The 22,710-nt window shown below is 35.2% G+C and overlaps 2 protein-coding genes across 2 annotated transcripts; both read right to left on the bottom strand.

Annotated features, from left to right (window-relative positions):
* Positions 1 to 13,452: 13,452 nt before the first annotated feature.
* On the bottom strand, positions 13,453 to 19,785 carry LOC142527504 (DNA-directed RNA polymerase II subunit RPB1-like). The gene is made up of 9 exons (XM_075632324.1): positions 19,535 to 19,785; positions 19,308 to 19,449; positions 18,892 to 19,227; positions 18,518 to 18,804; positions 17,638 to 17,896; positions 14,668 to 17,567; positions 14,406 to 14,465; positions 13,856 to 13,909; positions 13,453 to 13,776 (listed from the first exon to the last, which is right to left on the bottom strand). The coding sequence occupies exons 1-9, from the start codon at positions 19,672 to 19,674 to the stop codon at positions 13,677 to 13,679; spliced, it is 4,278 nt and encodes a 1,425-aa protein (XP_075488439.1). The 5' UTR covers positions 19,675 to 19,785; the 3' UTR covers positions 13,453 to 13,676.
* Positions 19,786 to 19,797: 12 nt separating this feature from the next.
* LOC142526089 (DNA-directed RNA polymerase II subunit RPB1-like) lies at positions 19,798 to 22,575 on the bottom strand. The gene is made up of 5 exons (XM_075630357.1): positions 22,309 to 22,575; positions 21,951 to 22,214; positions 20,434 to 20,733; positions 20,204 to 20,362; positions 19,798 to 20,010 (listed from the first exon to the last, which is right to left on the bottom strand). The coding sequence occupies exons 1-5, from the start codon at positions 22,390 to 22,392 to the stop codon at positions 19,798 to 19,800; spliced, it is 1,020 nt and encodes a 339-aa protein (XP_075486472.1). The 5' UTR covers positions 22,393 to 22,575.
* Positions 22,576 to 22,710: the final 135 nt, after the last annotated feature.

Genomic DNA, 22,710 nt, shown 5'->3' with positions numbered 1-22,710 from the left:
TGATTAAGGAAAGATCGAGCCCGTGATTGTAAATAAATAAAAGTGAAATTAATTTTGTATATAATTTTTTTTAAAAATTACTGTTTTCGTTTACACCTACATTCGTACAATTACTTAAAAAAATTACTGGTTTAATTGACCCTACATTCGTACAATTACTTAATGCCGTCCAGTATGGATACAATAATTGACTTTTTAGTTTCCCATCATGCGGGAGAAGTTAGAATCGCAAGTATAAAATTGGGTGCATGTCGTGAAAATCCAAAAATGTACCCGAAATCTAAAGTCTGGGATAAAATTCCGAGGTCGAGCTGAATCTACGTAAACTAAGGAGTACTTGAGTTTCCTAGTCCATAAGTAATGCGTTCTACCACGTACCTAATTAAAATGCTGGACGGTACTAAGAACACTACAAAAAAAGCAATGCAATAAGACCGGGAAGTGTAGCTGCCAGAGAGGTGTCACGGCACCGTTTGTAATGGGTTTGAATAGTAGGAGCGTGTGTGGAACCGCTTCGACGGAGCACTTGTAGCAACGGTTCACCAAAACCGCTCTTATCGTCGTGAAATTTGAGAGCCGTTTGTTAGGAAATTTTTCTCAAAATCATGTTTCTACATATATATGAACATGATATATAATAAGCGGAAGCTTAGTCGAGTGTTACCTCCGGTTATTGAAAAGTTTTGATTTCTCTGTTTTTCCTTTCGACTGAAGTCTTCTAAGCACTCCGTCCTCTCGATAGATGTTGTATAATTTTCTTATGATGTGTGTGATTAGGGACCTCAATCACCGCTATTTATAGGCGTTTCTCATACCATCGATGAGTGTATCGGAGCCGAGAGTCAAAAGAATAATCGTGTATGCATCTCAATTTCTAAAGTTGAGACGGTGCATGTATCATTTTTTGTCAAAAATTGTAGGCAATGGCCGTCGTCATTTCCAACACGTCTGTTCTTCTTCTGATATGTGTCAATTTTTCTTATACCGTTTTCAAACAGAACCAATTTTAATACGTTAGCAGCGGTTTAATAGACGTATGAAACGGTCACTAGAACCGCTGCAACAAATTCTGACATATTTTACACAAGGCATTTTGCATGATTCAAGATCAAATCCAAATTTCCCAATTTTTTTACCGTACGTCTCACATATTCGCAGCAAACGTGAATTCTTTTCTTGTTTTTTTAAAAATTCAAGCTTCCGAGATCCTTCAAAAAATAATAACAATCCAATTCCGCGCTGTTGCTGCAGGAAATAAACTCACTTGTACAGGTAACTACACATGTTATCCATCTTCTACTTTCGTTAAAAATTGTTTTACAGACACTACAAGAAAATATATCATCAACAACACTCTACGACAATTGTTTTTATTAAAACCGTTGTGTTTTTTCTTTTACAACGGTTTCAACAAAAACCGTTGTCGTAGACTAAAAAACCCGCTTATAGACAACGGTTTTTTAAAAACTATTATCTTTGATGTGTCTACGACAAGCGTTTTTAAAACCGTTGCTATGAGCGTGTTTTTTTTTGGGCTACAACAACGGTACTATCAAAATTAAAATTTTTGATGGCATCATTCGCACCATTTTGAAGGTACGACATGTGAAAAGACTGACGAAAAATCTTTTGTCTTTGAGGCAATTGGATGATATCGGGAGCAAAACTCGAATTGAGAACGAGATCATGAAAATTTTGAAGGGCGCGCTTGTCGTTATGAAGGGCGAAAAAGTTGCTGCAAATCTGTATGTACTTTTGGAAGAAACACACAAAGAGGCAAAACTAGTTGTTGCATCAATTGGTTCAGGAGAAGAATTAACAGTGTTATGGCATAAAAAGCTCAGGCATATGTCAGAACGGAGATTGAAAATTCTCTCAGAACGAAAGCTGCTGCCGAGACTTACTAAAGTGTCACTATCTTTTTGTGAGCACTGTGTTACCAGTAAAAAACACAGATTAAAGTCTGGCACTTCTACTGCCAGGAGCAAAAGCATATTGGAGCTGATTCATTCGGATGTTTGGCAAGCACCGGTTGTATCCCTAGGAGGAGCGAGATACTTTGTCTCGTTCATTGATAATTTTTCTAGGAGATGTTGAGCGTATCCAATCAAGAAAAAATCATATGTTTTCCAGATTTCAAAGCGCAGGTTGAACTTGATTCTGAAAAGAAAATCAAGTGTCTGAGGACTGACAATGGAGGAGAATATACCAGTGACGAATTTGATGCATATTGTCAACATGAAGGCATCAAAAGACAATTCACAATGGCTTACACACCTCAACTGAATGGATTGGCGGAGCGATGAATAGAACCTTGTTGGACAGAACAAGAGCTATGTTGAGGACTGCGGGTCTAGACAAGTCATTTTGGGCAGAAGCAGTCAAAATCGCTTGTTATATTATCAATCGTTCTCCTTCAGTAGCGATTGATTAGAAGACTCCGATGCAGATGTGGACTGGAAAACCGACAGATTATTCTCATTTGCATACATTTGGAAGTCCAGTGTACGTTCTGTACAATGAGAAAGAAAGATCGAAGTTGGATTCGAAATCCAGAAAATGTATCTTCTTGGGATATGCTGATGGAATAAAGGAGTTTCGATTGTGGGATCCTACTGTTCACAAGCTTGTCATCAGCAGGGATGTTATCTTCGAGGAAGATAAAGTAAAGAGAGACAAAGGCACACCGAATTCAGAAACTACTATTTTTCAGGTGGAAAATAAGACGGACGAAGGTCAAGTTTCTTGTGAAACAATACCAGAGCACGAAGAACAAGAACACGTTGAGTCTGAAGTTTCCAATGTGAGGCAGTCAACTCAAGATAGAAGACCACTAGGTTGGCTTTCAGATTATGTCATTGAAAACGACATTGAATATTGCCTATTATTAGAGGATGGTGAGCCATCAAGTTTCCACGATGCTACTCAAAGCTCGAATGTATCTTTGTGGATGATAGCAATGTAAGAAAAGTTGGAGGCATTAAACAGAAATAAAACTTGGGATCTTGTTACACTACCACGAGGGAGGAAAGCCATTGGAAACAGATGGATCTATAAGATCAAGCGTGATGGCAATAACCAAATGGAGTGGTATCGTGCTAGATTGGTGGTAAAAGGATATGCTCAGAAAGAAGACATTGACTTCAATGAAATATTTTCACCTGTGGTTCGACTTACAACCGTCAGAGTAGTGTTGGCATTGTGCGCGGTGTTTGACCTACATCTAGAACAGCTAGATGTAAAACGGCGTTTCTTCATGGAGATCTTGAAGAAGAAATCTATATGCTCCAGCGAGAAGGTTTTGCGGAAAAAAGCAAAGAGAACTTAGTTTGCAGGTTGAACAAATCTCTGTACGGTCTCAAACAGGCGCCGAGGTGTTGTTACAAGATATTTGATTCATATATCATGAGCCTTGGATACAACAGACTAAGTGCAGACCCTTGTACATATTTCAAGAGGTCCGGTGATGATTATATCATTTTGCTGTTGTATGTGGACGACATGTTGGTAGCAGGCCCCAACAAAGATCATGTCCAAGGATTGAAGGCACAATTGGCTAGGAAATTCTAAATGAAGGATTTGGGACCAGCAAACAAGATTTAGGGATGCAAGTTCACAGAGACAGAAGTAACAGAAAGATTTGGATTTCGCAAAAAAATTATTTGAAAAAAGTCTTGCAACGCTTCAACATGCAAGATTGTAAGCCAATATCGACCCCTCTTCCTGTTAACTTCAAGTTATCCTCTGAGATGTGTCCTAGCAGTGAAGCAGAGAGGATGGAGATGTCTCGAGTATCATATGCATAAGCAGTGGGAAGTTTGATGTTCGCCATGATATGTACAAGACCGTACTTTGCTCAAGCAGTGGGAGCAATTAGTCGGTATATGGCGAATCCTGGACGAGAGCATTTGAGCACTGTCAAGAGGATTCTTAGATACATTAAGGGTACCTCAAGTGCTGCATTATGTTATGAAGGATCGGATTTTACACACAGGGGCTATGTTGATTCAGATTATGCAGGTGATTCTGATAAGAGAAAATCTAGTACTGGTTATGTGTTTACACTTGTAGAGGGAGCAGTAAGCTGGGTTTCAAAACTGCAAACAGTCGTAGCGTTATCTACTACGGAAGCAGAATATATGGCAGCTACTCAATCTTGCAAGGAGACAATATGGATTAAAAGGTTATTGGAGGATATCAGACACAAACAAGAGAATGTTCCCTTGTTTTGGGATAGTCAGAGTGCCTTGCACATCGCAAAGAATCCAGCCTTTCATTACAGGACGAAACACATTGGAGTCCAATTTCACTTTGTACGAGAAGTAGTAGAAGAAGGAAGCATGGATATGTAGAAGATCCATACGAAGGACAACATAGCTGATGTTATGACCAAGCCAGTGAACAATGAAAAGTTTGAGTGGTGCAGATCCTCAAGTGGCCTAGCAGAAACGTAAGTAGCGGGGAATGACAAGAATGAAAAGATGTGTGGAGATGTGTTTGATTCTCAATCAAATCTCCAAGTGGGAGAAATGTCGGCAAAGAAATCAAAAGTGGCAAGCATTAAATGAGTCAACACGTTTTTTGCAGGTTTATGAAAGTTGGAAAATTTGACGAATAAAATTTGAAGAGGACAAAACACGTTTTTAACGCGTATTCACACGGACAATGGGCTCTATAAATAGAGCTCCCCCCTTCATTCTGAAATCATCCCTTCTTCGAGTGTTCTCTCATCTTATAAGCATTTGAGTGCTTAGTTCTATAATATTTGTGAGGTGTTTGTTCTCCTGTATTAAGAGAGTGTGTGTTCTTTTTGGAAACACAGTGAGTGAGTTGTACACCACAAAATATTATAGTGGAATTCTTTTCATCTTGCCATTGGTTTTTACCCAAATAATTTTTAGGGGTTTTCCACGTAAATCTCGGTGTCTAGTTTATTCTTTATTTTCGGGTTTTATTATCTCACATTCCGCACGTGAGACCAACATAAAATTATGAAGATATTAACTTGTAGCAGTATGGAAGAAATAAGCCATCCAGTAAAAGATAAATTTAACTGATAAAAATTATATAAAAACAACAACTACATATATATGTTGCAACAAATGATCTTGTAATGACTATATAGATGGCAACTACATATGTTCCAACAAATACTGTCTCAATGGCAGCAACACGGCTTTTACTGTAACTTTTTTTCCCGTTGAGTACTTACATATTCAAAACTGTTCCTTTAAACCCGAGGCCAATCGAGCTATGAAGCAGAATGGGAAGTCCATTCATGAGTAATCATAGTTGCAATTGGATGGAGAAAGTAAGAAATTGGTGTGGTTTGACTAAATTTTTACCAATAATTCGATTGGTTTCTTTAATTGAAAACAAATGGGGTAAACGCCAAATATTTCTTGGTCTAGGGTAAGAGTGAGGTCTCATGACCTTTTCGGTCTTAAGTTCAAATTTCACTTATGTGAGTATTTATATTAGATTTAGTTTAGATAGCCTCTTCTCCCATTATATATATATATATATATATTTAAAAAACAGATTGGTTAAACTCGTATTTTCAAAACAGAACTGGACCAGACTAGCCAGTTCGGACCGACAGGTTAGACCAAGACTGATCACTAATCTAGTCCTCAACACACATAAAAACTGTTTTAACTGTCAAATAAGTCGGACCAGTTATTATTCGATCATACTGGTTAACTATTTTTTTATAATTTAATTGTTTCTTATTTTTAAAAACTTATATTTTATTTTTGGTTATATATATATATATGATTATTTGGAATTTGAATTTTGTGAAAAATATTATTTTGATAGTATTAGTATATTAGAGCTTATTTTATTTGTAATATTTTTAAAATATATATTACGTTTAATATTTTGATTATATACATGTTGTTTAGACTTTAAATTTTGGTAAGTATATTGTATTTATTGTTTATATACAAATTTAAGGTTTTTAAAATCTAAAATATTATTTATTATATTATATTGCTATTTTATATAAATAACAATGTTCCGGTCCGATCGTTCGGTTGAACTGTTATTTTAATATATATCGATTCGATCAAGGCCTGTTTACGAAAACATTGGGTAAACAAAATTTATACAACAAGTATATAAATTTATAAATTTATTTTTCCAAAACCAATTTTGGATTAATAAAAAATTATTTGATAAAGTAATGGATCACGCATTCAAACTTTGATGTGATTCCTAGTGTTACTATTTCAAGAAGAAGATAAAAATCGCATATATCTTGGTATATGATGTCAAATCTCGTAACCACCACGAACGGGGTAAACAAAAGAGATACACTTTTGCCTCTAATCCACCCAAATATTTCTGTGTCATTTCATAATCTCATCCATGCAATATTAGTACCGACAAAGAAGTTGATAAATCCTAAAAATCCAAGTTGTGCAAGAAATCAAGACTTGCAAAAAGTTTGAAACTCTATGTCACAAATGTTATCGAACATTAAAACTAATCACGAAGAGCTTACAAACTTAAAAAATTTATACCACCTAATAGGCATATCTTTTGAGATAGTACACATTTTTGTTTATAATCTAACATTGATGCTTTAGCTGACAGTCGGCGTAGAAGAAGGAACAACCCTAGAAAAGATTTACCGTTGGATCAATGTCGAAAAAAATTATAAGTCGGAGTAACGTGTGCATGATGCATGCACTGAATACTGAAATGTGTGTGAAAGTCGTCTAAAGTGATGTCGTCGTTATGTCAGCTTCTCAAAGGGTCCGCTTTGCAACTTTATTTCCTTGTACTTGTGGCAGCGTAGAGTTCTTTTATTAATAATTGTCTTGATTATTGTTATTCATCTAACTTGAATTACTTCAATGTTTAATAATTTTGAATTTAACTTGAGGACATTATTAACACGCGCGCACACGAATAGATCCAATAGCTGTAATTTTTCATCCTAAATTTCAATTTCTTGGGTCTGGATTCTGGAAGAAGACATTCAATTTTCAATAGCTTGCAAAATCTAAATTTCAAATGACAAAAAGAATTATGCAATTTACTATTTTTAAAATTCAATAGTTGTTTGAGTTGACTATGTATGAAAAAATATATAAAATACTACAACAATTAGAGATGAGAATGAGACGGGACGGGACAGGTCGGGTGCGAATTTGTCATCTTCATCCCCGTCCTTGAATTCCATCCCCACCTCCATACCCGTCTCGATTCTCACTTTTTTCCTCTCCGAACCCGAAACCGCGGGAATCAAATCTTCATTCTCGTTTCAAAAATATTAATGGTGCAAGACGAAATGATCCCGAACCAAAACTTATTATTAGTGATAATAATAATAATAAATAATATTATTTTAAAAAACAATAATATAATATTATTAATACTAATCATATTATTATTTTATTATTAATATTATTTTCGGGACAGGCTCGGGGATGAAGATATTAATCTCATATCTGCCCCGAACCGAATCCAAAAAAATCGAAATCTGCATCCCCGTTTCAGGTTTTTTCGCGGGATCTCGAACTCGTGAGGAAAGTTCTCATCTCCAACAACAATCTGAAGGTATTCGATAAATAATTGATTATATATTTATTACATATATAAGATTCGATAATTAATAAGTTGTACCAATGCGCGCGTGTTTGATGGCTCTCATGTATTCACGATACTGCATGTGGTGTGGTGCCTGTATTACTTTATAAAAATTGATAGTTGCCAAACACATGCAAGTCTTATAGCTAAAGCTAAAAGATTCTATCAAATGGCGATGCCACGACGTGGTCGCACTTGTAATAATTTTTTAGAAGAGTAGTTTAGGATACAAAAATAGACGTCTACGTCAGAACAAAAGTTTTTCGTTTTATTAAAATTATAACATATGATAATAACAAAAATTTAATATTTTAAAGTGTATATCAGTCAAAGCATCACGATTCGATTGCTCTTAGAATATGGACAGTTATTGATGCCAATACTCATAGTCCTTGTTGTCTACGTTAATCGAACATGTAACTTTGATTCTTATATCAATTGTAGACCGAACGTTCGTTGATTTACCAAAATTTATAACTGATGGTAATGATACAACTTCAATCTCTTAAATGGTACACCACCCTCAGACTCTACGATTTCATCGCTCTCATAACATAGACAATTATTGCACCACAACAGTTTAACTTTAAATATATAAAAAAATATTTATAATTTTTTAAAATGTACATTATTCATATTGTCCAAATTTATTAAAGTTTCTCAATCAAGCTTGAAATTTTATCCAATAATTGATTGCAGATATTGTGTTTTAATATTTTTGTAAAAAAAAAAAAAAAGAATTCTTGCATGAAAATAATTGAGTTGTATTGAAATAAGTTCCACTAGCTAAGAATGTCGTGGGATCACTAAATCTTGAACGAACTGTAGATATATTAATTGATTAGAACCGAATCCTACTATCATTACGTTGATATATTATTTTTTATTTATTTAAGGTTTGATATATTCAAACGCAGCAAAAGTAACTGCAGTCTCTCTTTTGCTAAATTTAAAAAATAATAATAATTAAAAATTATACTTTGATGTATCTTATTTTAAATTACAGTATCATCTCAATTATTATTAAAAAAAATTGACACAAGATCAAATTTTACGAGATTATTTGAAAATATTATTTTATTTAAATTTGTAATTTTTTACACAGTATTATACCCAAAAAGAGCGAGTAGATGTGTTTTCCCTTAATTATTAATTTTAAATATACAAATGTTTATTTTATTCCTAATATTTATTCATTTACAATCACTCTAAATTATTGTCTTTAAGATTAAAGAGGTGTCAAATTTATTTGGTTTTCCATTTTATTTAAGAGTAAGTCTCTTGTGAGATGGTCTCACGAATTTTTATATGTGAGACGAGTCAACTCTACCGATATTCACAATAAAAAGTAGTATTCTTGACATAAAAAGTAATAATTACTTAATTGATGGCCCAAATATGATATATGTCTCACAAAATACGATCCGTGAAACCGTCTCACACAAGTTTTTGTCTTTATTTAAAATGATGAGAAAATTTATCGGTAATTATTTAATTATTATTATATTTAACGCATTAATAGTACTGGTCGGTGGCTGTCACACAATTACTAACTATAATATAATACCTTTATTTAATTAGTACTGTCAATAGATATGACCCTAATTTTTTACTCTCTCACACACTCTTATATATATATAAGTGGGATATTTATTTTTTTCGTGAACTTGTCCAACTTTAGGTTTTGTTCAATTAAATTTTCAAATTTTGATTGGTACATTAACTTTTAATTTTCGAAAGTTTTAGTCTAATTATTAATGTGATATCTCACGAGTCAATAATTTTCAATGACACGTCGGTATTTTTCAATGTCATGTAACTGTTTTCTAGCTCCACGTACATTAGCATTTATTGTTCTCGTATCAGCAGTTTGATTTGAATAACAAAAAATAAAAAATCAGTACACTTAAACCAAACTTTCAAAATTTAGTGGACGAAAATCCAAAATTGAGAAGTAGGGAAATTTTTTCCCCTATGTTAACTACTTATTTTTCTTTGTAACTTTAATTTTATTCTTTAATATAGTTTTTTGAATTTTTAGATCAATGATTGCTTCTTACATTGTAATATGAGTCGTTAGTTTCTACGATTCATCCGAATTTACAAAACGGGACTTATTATATTGAACGTTGAAAAATGATTTTCGGAAATTCTTAAATGATTTACAGTATAATTTGAAAACGGCAACCAAACACCGATTGTCAATGCTTAACAATCCTCCTTTGTCAATGCTTCTATCACATGATGTCCTAATTATATTATTTTCTTTGGATTTCCGACCACCAAAAATATTGCGTTAAGAAAAAGAAAAAAGAAAAATTCGTTAGTTAAGTTAGTTTTAAAATAAATGCAACTTTCTTGGAATTTACTAGTTAGTAATTATAGTTCCGGGAAAATTTGTAAAATAACATCGGTCAACTGTTTAATTAAGCAAATGACCTCCTCGTGTGTTTTTTACCGAGGTTAAAAAACAAAATACCCCGTAAACATCAAACGAGACTGAGTAGTCATTGTAATTTTCGTTTTTTATCACTTATGATTACACACATGTATAAATATAAGTGACTCGACTATAACAACAAAGAATATAGATAAATGATAAAAGATACGCACTTTAATTTCAAAAATATATTTAGAATAGTTTTGTAACATAAAAAACAATGTATAATCAAACATTTGAAATCAGAGTAAAATAACGATCACCAAAAATCCCAACCTCTCGGATATTTTATTAATTTTTGCGCGCACACACGCATCGACATGTGTTGAACTTCCATTTAATTAATCAAACATGTGAAATTAGAGGTAAGTCCTACAAAAACCTAAATTTTTTTGAAAGATTGGAACTTTTAGTCACAATTAATTTTTTTTGTTTAAAAAATTTAATTTTCTTTTTCTGACTTTGAAAATTGCAATCAATTAGATACCCTATAATGCCATCATAGAATGTAATTTGATGACTTTTTAGCAAAGGAATGGTCACAATCGAGCATGATATGTGGAATTGCGTCTTCTTTGAAAACATGCCCCAATTTGTGGTCTCATTATAAAATTTTGACTCTTACAAACTTAATTATTAAGATATAAACCTAATTAAACGTAGTACTACGGAAATTTCTAATGTGAAATCGAATTATCGTGTATCATGTGTTTGTAATAAATATCAATAATAATTAACAGTATTAATGATATTTAATTAATAGTATGTATCAATGATAATAATAAATAAAATATAGCTTTTTGTAAGTAATCGTGCCACCTAAAGTAATTGACTCTTAACCTTCCGTCCGTGGACGGAATAATTGTTTTTTTTTTTACAATTATTTAGAATAATATAATTAATAATATGTGGCATTTATTCAACCATTTTCACTACATCATATGTTAAAACAAGTCGGAAGATTGGAATTCAAGACTTTAAAGTTTCATTTGGTAAGCGAAAAACCAATGTCGACTTTTTGTTAAAACAGTTTTCAAAGTTACAAGAGTAGGTTTTTTGTGAGATGATCTCACGAATTTTTATCTGTAAGACGGGTCAACTCTACCGATATTCACAATAAAAAGTAATACTCTTAGCATAAAAGTAAATATTTTTTCATAGATGACCCAAATAAGAGATTTGTATCACAAAATACGATCCGTGAGACCGTCTCACATAAGTTTTTGTCAAGTTACAAAAAGAAAACATATAATATTGAGAATAATATTTTATTAAGTCAGAGATCATGTATCAATTAATGAATAATTAATAAATTATTTTCAATGAACATGAATTTAATTACATAAAAAAATCATTGCATATTATATTTATTAAATTCATAAAAAAATAATAATATTTGTTGTACATATATACTTATATAAACAAGTAAATGATTTTCATTTTTTTATGGTTAAAAAATACACCTTATATTAACTAAACAAAATCCATTACATTATGGGAATACAAGTCACTTGTATCTATGAGTTCAATGAGAAAAGTTAGAGATGAAATTTAATTAAATTTGAATCAACAATAGTTTTTGGGTTGTAATAATTGTCATGTTAAGAGATAGATCGAACCCTGATGCTGTTGTACTGTTTAAAATATTAGAACTACACTGTTACTACCATCATATATAAGTTTTGGTAAAACGATAAACACTCACCTTACAAGTAAAATCATATTTTACTAAATTTTCCTCGATATATTTGTAGTTATAGAGAATTATTAATTAATAGTATTGGTGAGATCGTAGATTTATAGAAGAGGCTTCAAAAGAAAAATTTATATTATTAAATTTTGTAAGACATATATTTTATTCGAGTTACTCATAAAAAAATATTATTTTTTATGTCAAAAATATTACTTTTTATTGTAAATATTGGCATGATTGACACGTCTCACGAATAAATATTTGTGATATCGTCTCACGAAAAACCTACTCTAAAATAGACTTGCCTAGAAAAATCTCGATATGACATCCTCGTACGTTGTACAAACCGAAAAATCACATACGTAAATTTTATAATAAAATACTCAAATTAAAACCAAACAACAATATTCAAAGATATCATCGCGCACCAGGACTAAACAAATAAAATCACGTGAAGAGTACACTTGTCACTCCGAAATAAAGTCCACGCGATAGTGAATAAAATCCAAAACATGTGGGCTTGATAAACTGACAGAGAGCCTCATGGCGTTAGTGAATTGGATCTAGAAAATGTAAGCCCAAGATATTCAATCAAAAGGCCCATGTCCATGCTAATTAGCCCAGCAATTTTGACAATTGGTTTACATGGAAAACATTGTCAAATTCCAGAAGAAAAGTCAAATTAGAATGCCCGAAAATTTTGAAATCTAAAATTGTCGAATCTGTTATACAAGTGAAAGAAAAATGGAACATGGAACGTTTTGCATCTGACGATCAAACTTCAACGTATTTCATGTGCATTTTATGCACTTGGAAATTATTGTATGAAATGAAATATGATCAAAGTTCGAATATAAAATCGGGTCAAATCGAATTTTCGTGAAATCACAATAACTATCCAAATCACAATATCGAACGAACTTTTAAGATGTTTTTTGAACTTTTAGGATGATGAATGAAAATTCTATGTAACAATATGTAGTGGACAAAAATATATGTATATTTTCAAGTTTTTGATAGTCTATTCGTATTCTATTGTGGTAGATATCTAAATCTGATCCATGGGCGATTGTGTGAGCCTACTCTTGATTTTACGTTAGCCACCACCTAGAATCTTGGTATAGATGAGAATGATTTCTCAGGTTGTGACAATGACGTCACATTTTGAAAAGATTGTCCTAAGATTCTTCTATATTACTCGAGGTGAAATTGTAGTATAAGTAAAAGATCTATTCATCGTTTATAATAAATAACCTGCTGCCTATTGATTCAGTACGTTCCTATCACCTGGAAAAGTTAAAATTCATTTATATTCATAAATAAAAAATAATAATTTAAAATTGAAAAGTTATTTTAAAAAAATTAATAAAAAATAAATCACAATTATAAACTACAAAATTCACATAAATCTATGAAAAAGTTTACAAAAATATACAAAAATCTTGAAAAAAAATCTATAAGAGTCTATGAAATTTGTTTTACAATTCTATGAGATTCCATAAAAGTCAATAAAAATCTATCAACTCCACAAAAGTCATCATTTAAAAAGTCATTAAAAATCTTTGAAAGTATAGAATGAATACACCCCCTGAGTTTTCTAAATCTTCCTCACCTCTAATAGTTGGTATTGCCGACCAAGTTTGGTATTCATTGTATAAATAAAATTTAAAAATATCAACTAACACATATAAAAGTTATGTATTTTCCAAAATCAGCCGTCAAAAAGAAGAATGACAAACAAGACTAGGCACACTTTATCAATAATAATGTATTCAAGTATTTGATCTCCTAAAACCAAATAAGCGAAAAACACAATAGCGTGTTAACTTGTCCTCCTTGATGATAATCGACTATAAGATCTGTTCTTCGATGACAATCCGTGATAATCGACTAAAAATCAGTTCTTCAACGACGGCTCTTCTCATCCTTTACACTTTTATCCATCTATGTCGTTTGTACGGTGAGGGGAGTATATTGGCTTGTTGAAGATGGGGAGTAGCCAGGTTCACTAGGAGAATATCCTGCACTTGGACTGTAAACAAGCCTAGACAAAAATAATTAGGATCAAATGAAGGCAATTTCAACTGAAATTTTATTGTCAAATTTGTGTGCTCTGCACTCACCTGTACTGTGGAGAGCTAGCACTAAAGTCAGGGCTAGCACCAGAGCTATATGCGCTGAAAAGTAATGCAAAAAGACGAAATAAGGAAAGAAAATAGATTTTTCCCGGAAAAGAATAACAGATGATGTCCCTCTAAAATGTATGTAGCCATCAGTACTGACAATGTGAAGTTGTGAACACCAAACCAAGTAACGTGTTAGTGTTGATGACCCTTTCTAACTAAGCAGCAAGCCAATTTGTATACATAAATCAAAACGGTCCAAAAAGATTTTAGGGGAATCAGTTGCATAATGATAGTTCACGAAAGGATTCATGTTGTTGGTTAGCTTATTGATGTGTTCCTAACCATCAAAGAAAGTGGCAAGTCAAAAATCAAGATAAAAGCAGCCTCCAGAATCCTGGAAAGAGGGATAATTGACAATAGCAAACTACTAAATAAACCGCAAATTAAGAAAGGACAAAAGAGAACAGCACGTAAATGTGAGTACAGCTATGCATTGAAAGTAAAATGCACAAGGATTTCCAAATTACACAATGCCGGAAACACTTACCTGCTTGGACTAGAAGGAGAATAAGATGGAGACGTTGGGGAATATGACGGAGATGTTGGGCTGCAAAACAAAAACAAAGTAGTACATTAAAGCCTGCAGATCCCTCACTAAACCCAACACACGCGTTTTCCGATTGCCCTCCAAATCAACACAATCCATCAAATATAACAATTCTGACAAATTTTCGTAGCTTCAGGTACTTGGGAGTCGATAAAAACCTACGTAGAAGACAAAAAGTAAGTAAAAGATTTTGTCAGTTTACCTGTAACTCGGAGAAGAGGGACTGTAGAGACAAGGTGTGATCTTTGGACTTGTAGGTGAATACGCAAGAGACGGGCTGTATCTTGTTGAAGGGTTGAAACTCGGGGATGTAGGACTGTAACTTGGAGATGTAGGGCTGTAATTAGGGGAGGTGGGACTGTAACGAGGTGATATGGGACTATATGCCGGCGAAGTTGGGCTATATGATAGTGAAGTTGGGCTGTAAAACGTAGAGGTAGGACTGTAGAAAGGTGAGGTCGGGCTGTAAGCAGGAGAGGTCAGGCTGTAGGTAGGAGATGTTGGGCTATACCTGGGAGATGTTGGGGGGCTGTAGATCGGCGATGTTGGAGTGTAGGAGGGGCTAGTAGAAGAACATGCAGGAATTGTTCGGCTATACCAAGGAAAGCGAGGACTATAGGTTGGGGAGGTGGGGCTGTAGTCAGGCCCAGGGTATGATGTGGTATACCGAGTGGATAATGGGTCATACCCAGGAGATGTAGCAGGAGAAAACGCCATTCTACCAACATAAGGAGAAAACTGAGAATCGGTAGTTGGAGAAAATCGCAGATCTGGACTCGGTAAATAATTCGGTGACATCATGCCATCATGATATGGCGTCCCAGTGAGTGGGGAACGAGCAGCCGTCGTGCCAAAATCTAGTCCACCATCAATGTAACTAGGTAGTGGAACCTCAATAGCTTGCTTTAGCATCTCTTCGTTCAGATACAAGGAACAATCTCCTGTGCCAATTGGGGCAAGTTGTCCTAACATAATATTTTCAGTGACACCCCTGAGGCGATCTGTTTCTGCATAGACAGCAGCATCCAGTAGAATGTCAACTGTTTCTTCGAATGAGCACCTCATCATGGGGCCAGTATCATTGCGGTTGATGCCATGACGAGTGATAGCCATCAAATGACCACGGTAGGTCATGGTATCACACAGTATAGCCAAATGTCTATAATTCACGTAAGATCCATCAAAAGATATGACAACACGCAATTCATCTAGCAAAGCTTTCCGAACCGCCTCAATTCCTAGAGCTTCAATAACTTCAATCAAGTGATTGCTCGTTGTTCTCTTTGCATCAACATCTTCATGACACATGACAGCTAAAAGATTGACGCCCTCGGTATCCAGCATCCATTCATTCTCAGCCTTGAATCCTTCATTTTCATCAAACCTATTCAGCTTACTATTCTTGATGAACACTTTGTTGATATCTGGAATGCCTCGAAGAGCCATTTCTGTAAGCATATTACTTTCAATCTTTTTGAGGAACACGTCATCCTCTGCAGATTCATCATTCACATCACCTTTCGGAGCTTCATCATTCATGATACGAATCCGAAGGATCAGCTTTTCGGCATTGTCATCATTAAATATACAAGTCAGATCATCATCAAATTCAAGATTAATCTTCTCTGCTATATCTGCCATGCTAAGCTTCTTGTCCACCATCATTTCCCGGTTTAATTCTATACGAAGCAACCAAGGAGAGATTTTGTCTGGGTTAATCTCCTCATCTGGTATCTCATAATAGGACTTCACCAATTCAACATCTTCCTCAATTACTGTACTCATTGGATCTGGATCATACCATACCTCCGTAGCTTGTGTAACACTTCGCAAAGTAGTGTATTCGAGTGCACACTGGACATTCTTCGCCCTCTCCTTAGTTTTGCTCACATCAGACTTCAAGTATACTGAGAGAGAGGGTGTTTTTATTTTTTTAGCAACATTAATGATCTCCCTCAACCTTGGAACACCTAAAGTAACATTCTTGGCACTCACACCAGCATAATGGAAAGTATTAAGAGTCATCTGAGTTGCAGGCTCGCCAATAGATTGTGCGGCAACACAACCGATCATTTCCCCAGGTGCTACAAGAGACTGCAAAAAGCGAGATTCTATCTCACCAATAACCCATTCGAAAGCTTCACGTGTAAGTCTGTATTCCTTCAAAACCCTTTTACTTGCCAACGCACTGCGAAGTAAAATATTAAAAAACAAAGTAGCGTTCTTTTGTGCCTCCATACTCAAATAATCATCACCAACAACGACCTTAAGCCTTTCTTGCAACTTATCAACAGCTTCAACAATCTCCATTGGGTGAATATCAGAAGGTCGACGGAAATCAACCTTAAAAGTCTTCTGTGCGTTTAAGACAAGCCTTCTAATATTAACGGGCAAAGGCCAAGAGTTATCACCAGTGGTAGCAATCTCTGTCCCAAGTTGGTATCTATCCACTTCAAGTTTCTGAACCTCAGCGTCAAATACATTGCGGATTTCACGAATTGATCTAATATCTTCAACATGTTCCGGCACCATGTAATTAGGATTCCAGTTTGGATTATCAAACTCATATCTGTACATGTCATCGAAATCTGTCTTTTTCAGCTTCAATGAATCCAGGGGTTGAGATTCAATCCAAACAGAATCCATACCATCTTCTCCATAGAGAAATTGAATCACATCCCCCAAAGAATTCCTGACGGTCCCATCATACTTAACCATTATATCCTCCATCGCCTTCACCAATCTCCTTTGAATGTATCCAGTTTCAGAAGTTTTCACTGCAGTATCTATTAAACCTTCCCTACCACCCATAGCATGGAAGAAAAACTCTTGAGGAGTCAGCCCCCTAAGATATGAGTTCTCCACAAACCCGCGACTCTCTGGGCCATAATCATCTTTCGTGAAGTGAGGCAGTGTACGATCTATGAACCCAAAAGGGATTCGCTTGCCTTCAACATTCTGTTGCCCCACACAAGCAGTCATTTGAGATATGTTGATAAAACTTCCCTTAGATCCAGCTGTGACCATCGCCTTAAGGTTGTTGCTTTCTGACAAGCTTTTCTGGGCACTGCTACCAGCATCATCACGGGCCTTATTTAACACCTAAGACAAGCACAGCAAATCAGGCTTCCGATCCTCAAGTCTTGGGAAGCAAGAATAACATGTTACATACCTGGTTCACTCTGTTTTCAAATGACTCCATCATCGTTCTACCAGGTTCAGCCTCCAACTGTTTTTCTTGAGCAGCTCTAATGAGCTCTTTCACTTCATTCTTTGCGTTAGAAATAGTTTCATGAATCTTCTCCATTGTTGAAGCATCAGCAATTGTGTCAGCAATTCCAATGCTAAAAGCATTCTGCAAAAGCCAATAATTGACAAGCCACTGCGTGTGCCCCAAAAATTTGCGAGCTGCATCTGGACCAACCTCTTCCCTGTACGTATTTCCTTTAAATAAATAATATACAGGGGGAAATGGCTACCGTACTATAATTCCTCAAAAGTTTGTATTCAGTTGATACACATACAAATATGCAGTCTCTTACGTAAGGAACTAAAACCATGCTAATCAGTTACCAAATCCAAGCACGGAATCATTTTACCTATGCCAAGCCCAAAATAGAAAATCATAGCAAGTACAATAGTGAAAAAAGGTATGATGTGAATTAAGATATTAATAATTTTTGCCATGAGTTATTCTGGTCATATAAAACAGTAGCACGAAAGTATAATACCTTCAATAGGCATTTATTTTATTTAAATCTACAAAAAAAACAAGAAAGATAAATTGTATTACCTTCAAACAGACATTAGAGAACATGTGTTGCTTCATATGAAAATAGAGAATGTTATTCTTCCAATTAATCTTGGAGTTGTAATTACATGTTAATTATAGCAGAAGTTATCTCATTTTCGTTTTCTTCTTTCTAATGCATAAAGACTCCAGTATTCATGCCAATCAATTCAATGTTAATTCTTGCATGATATGTGTTGCAACAACCACAATATACAACCATTCATAATTTTTAAGCACATTATTTCTAAAGAGATCGTACCAAATAACATGTATAAGACTTCCAGTAGATGTCCCAAGTGTCTTCTTGCATAGAGTGCCAGAAAGCAACTCCCCTTTCTCTATTCGTACTTGAGTATCCCCAGGAGTTATAAATCCCCTTTCAGTTTCTTGATGCCATGACGAATATCTCAGCAAATTTATTTGTTTTGGTATGATTAAATTGAACACTTGTTTCCCAGTCCAGAGAGGCCGAGGTTTCAAAATTGCTGGAGCAGGTACTTTGCCATCAAAATCCTCCCACCACATCAGAATGTTCATGAAAACATCCTACATATAACCAAATATTAAGTCAGAAAAAGAAGATACAAGTATACCAGTAAATAAGCAGAAAAGAGAGGAACTCCTAGATGCCACCTTCTCAATAAATGTATCCCTTTTAGTAATTTTGCGACATCCTAAAAGTGTATCCTGGACTATTCCCATGACAGGACGATTTGCTTGAGGTGATACGACGCATTTTGGAACCATCATTAATTCCAGCACTTCAGCTCTGGTTTCAAATGACTGAGGCACATGCATGTTCATTTCATCCCCGTCAAAATCAGCATTGTAGGGAGAGGTAACAGATAAATTCAAGCGGAATGTTGAATAAGGCATTATTTTGATTCTATGCCCCATTATAGACATTTTATGGAGACTCGGTTGCCGATTGAACAGGACAAAATCTCCATCAATTAGGTGTCTCTCCACCTACACCACAGATTAAAGCAACTGGCTCAAAATACAGAACAGTATTCTAGGCCCCTTCTACCTCATAGGGAAAATCTCACCTTATAGCCAAGTTCCAGATGTTGATCGCTGCTTTTCTTTAAGTACCGGAGATCAAGCCTTTGTCCATCATCCCTAATTATATATTTGGCACCAGTTTTACCAGGTGGAGGGTGCGATCCATAATCTACAAGCTCTTTCAACCTGGTTCATGATATCAAATTTCAATGAATAACATCAAAATTTGCAAAGAAGATAACAAATAAAAGAAAAGAGAAAAAAGAACGACCTCTCAATGTTATATGGGGTAACAGTTTCTGGATATGTGAGATTTAATGCAATACTCCAAGGTACGCCCAGTTCATCGATATTGATGGTTGGATCAGGTGTAATCACAGTACGAGCCGAAAAATCTACCCTCTTTCCCATCAAATTACCCCTTATTCGACCTTCTTTTGCTTTAAGTCGGCTACATATGGATTTAATCGGCCTGCCAGATCTTTGAGTAGCCTGATGATGCCAACATACTATCAGGTTAGATAAGTGGTGTTATCAAGAACATATAGTGTTAATCAGTGTAGCTATAAGAGAAGATACTGTACCCGGGGACTGTCCTGGTAATTCGTTGTCAAAGTATGTAGCTATATGGAACTGCAACAACTGTGCAAACTCAGAGATAATATGCGCGGGTGCCCCATTTCGCTCCTGTCGCTTCAAGTTTTCATTGTGTCGAATGATCATTGCAAGTTGATGGGTTAAATCATCCTGCATAAAGAGGTTCAAGAGTCAAGTCTCCCACAACGAAAAGCAACTGCCTAGGGAGTGGCACTGTAACTTTTCAATTATAAGAGAACAGAACCCTGACATACTGATTAAACCTACAGAAAAACCAAAAATAAATTAATGCCCATGACATGAAGCTCCTCAAAATTGAAGAGATCAAGAATAAGAGGCTTGCCTCACTCCTAGAAGAAGTATCCATCATCACGGAAGGTCTAACAGGTGGGGGAGGAATTGGAAGAACTTGAAGGATCATCCAATCAGGGCGAGCATATTTTGGATTCAAACCTAACAATTGACAATCTTCATCGCTTATTCTCTTCAGAATGCTAAGAACCTGAAACCAACAGCAATGAGAAATAGCTTATTATTACAATCAATTTTCACTTGTAATGCATGATATGAGACCTTCTCTGCAGTAAGAAGTTGTTTCCTTTCAACAGGTTCAGGAAGCTGCTCCTGGTCATCATTTTTCTTCTTGTGAAGCTTGTACTCGGCTACCATCTTCATGCCATCAATAGAAATTTTTGGCTGCTGAGCACCACATCCACCCCTAGACTTCTTCACCGGTTCATCAGAATCTTGACCTTGCACATCAATCTCATCACCTCCTTCACATTTGGATTTGTTTTTGCATGCATCTAAAATCTTCTTTAATCTATTTTTTGGGTTCTTAATTCTCATTGCTTGCTTAAACTTCGGCTCTTCCTATCAAATTCAAAGCACAAATGTTAATATCATACAGAATGAATTTGTACATGGGGTTTTTTTTTTTTTTTTTTGTTTCTTGTTCGGGAAGATTCCTTATATAAATCAAAGCAAAGAGAGGTTATTGATGTAACATACAAAATGAAAAAATACTATGCACCAACAAAAACAATATAAAAAAGGTTATTCTAACAGTTTCAAGCTCACTGCTATACGTTCCCATGCAGGAAACGAGGATGTTGAAGATGCAAACAGTTGTATGAGGAAGCGAGGTGAACTCAAATGTATAAACCAGTATAATTGGCTAAAATGTGTGGAAAAAATGTCTCCCTTTCTGGCATAAACCACATAAGCGTAACTGTAACATCACCTTTCTAGTGCTAGCGCACCCAGTCAATAATATAGCAGCTTTGAAAAAATAAATTTTGAAACAACTGTGGAATCCTACCAGCTTTCTACCCATAATTCAGGTTGGGATCTAACTGGATGCAAAAGCTGTTGACAAGAATTGTCCTCAGAATGAAATATCAAAATATTTAGCAAATAATTACTAAATCAATTAACTATATTAAATACTTTACGGTGTTGGTTAACGTTCTTAGTGAAATCCAATCTTCTTCATCCTGCTCAATCTTGAAACATAAATAACATATTCACGTGACTATACAATGAACATGTTTTAATCACACCCCCGCAATTACTGCTATCATAGGAGGATCAGACAATGAAGTGCTGATATGATACATACATTACACACTTGGAAGTGGGAAACATAATAGTTGTACTAAAGATTAAATATATATAAATAGCTTAGGCATCTAAAAGGGGTACACCAAAGTAAATCCTGTACACCTCCTTCACAACGAGGAGGGTTGGGCAACCTCATTTCCCTAATTCAATAACTACCATCTTAAACTTGGAATATTGAAGTAGTTAATCACCCTGGTTATGCTACTATTTTCTTTATCCGAGTCATTCACACCACGAGGAATTTTTTTATATATAGAAGTAGCAATAGTCATTGTTACTCATTCATGAATCATGATGGAGTGAATCAATTAGTTCAAACTACATGAAAGGTTCAAAATTGGATGACATCGTCAATGATAATGTCCAGAGCACTGCCTCAACATTTTGGCAACTCACAATAAGTTATAATGCACAGTCTGTCTTTGCAAACTCGGAATTTCAAGAAATAACGAGGGCATCAGATATACCTCGTCAGCCAAAATTTTAGAGCAATTAAAGCAAACACAGCGGAGAATGCTGAGAACAGTCTTCATGAACCCAATATGAAACATGGGTTTTGCAAGCTCAAGATGACCAAAGTGACCAGGACACTCGGCCATGTTCGCCATACAAGTCTCACACTTCATCTTCCGATCAATCGTCCCCATACGTGGGTCGCTCAAACCCCCTGGCTTTGGCTTTCCTCTCTCGGTCGTCTCGCTGTGCTCTATGTGCACCACAGACATTTGCCTCTGCAAGAGACAAACCGGAGTAAAGATTAAAAAAACACCGTCACGTTCAGTCGAATTATACTCGGATTAAACTGAGTTATTTTTAGTTTATTACGATTTCATCAGGGCTTAGTATTCCGAATTGGACGACGCTAACTTTGGCGACCTCCGCCGGCGAGTAGGGGAAGCGCAAGTCCATGGATACAGAGGATCGCGAAATCCAATTTTAGGCTTTCCGGATTTGGGAAGTAAACCTGTTAGGCAGACAAAATTATTCGAATCTTCTTTCAAATTTTCAATTAATCTAGGTTTTCTTAGCGATTTGACTCAATTTTCATAATCTGTCAGATATCGGAATTTCTGGGATGCACGGACATGGATTTCCCACAGACCTCTTGAAGAGGAAACGAAATACATTTCCCAGGGATTGATGTGGTATTTATAGGCGAGGACGCAGCCGTAAGTTTCATTAGGGTCTGTTTGGTATTGGAAAATATATTCCCATATGGATATGCAA

Source organism: Primulina tabacum, chromosome 15 (assembly GCF_025594145.1).
Source record: "Primulina tabacum isolate GXHZ01 chromosome 15, ASM2559414v2, whole genome shotgun sequence".
Taxonomy (NCBI): Eukaryota; Viridiplantae; Streptophyta; class Magnoliopsida; order Lamiales; family Gesneriaceae; genus Primulina; species Primulina tabacum.
This window is presented reverse-complemented; position numbering and strand designations above follow the sequence as displayed.

Coding starts and splice junctions, on each gene's coding strand:
- LOC142527504 (XM_075632324.1), bottom strand. CDS start 19,674: ATGGGAAAGAGGGTAGATTTTTCGGCTCGTACTGTGATTACACCTGAT. Junction 14,466..14,667: donor CCCTCTTCTCCGAGTTACAG/GTAAACTGACAA, acceptor TTTGTTTTGCAG/CCCAACATCTCCGTCATATT. Junction 13,910..14,405: donor TCTCCTTCTAGTCCAAGCAG/GTAAGTGTTTCC, acceptor ATTACTTTTCAG/CGCATATAGCTCTGGTGCTA.
- LOC142526089 (XM_075630357.1), bottom strand. CDS start 22,392: ATGGACTTGCGCTTCCCCTACTCGCCGGCGGAGGTCGCCAAAGTTAGC. Junction 20,734..21,950: donor CTAAAATTTTGGCTGACGAG/GTATATCTGATG, acceptor TGAATTTGATAG/GAAGAGCCGAAGTTTAAGCA. Junction 20,363..20,433: donor AACTTCTTACTGCAGAGAAG/GTCTCATATCAT, acceptor TGTTGGTTTCAG/GTTCTTAGCATTCTGAAGAG.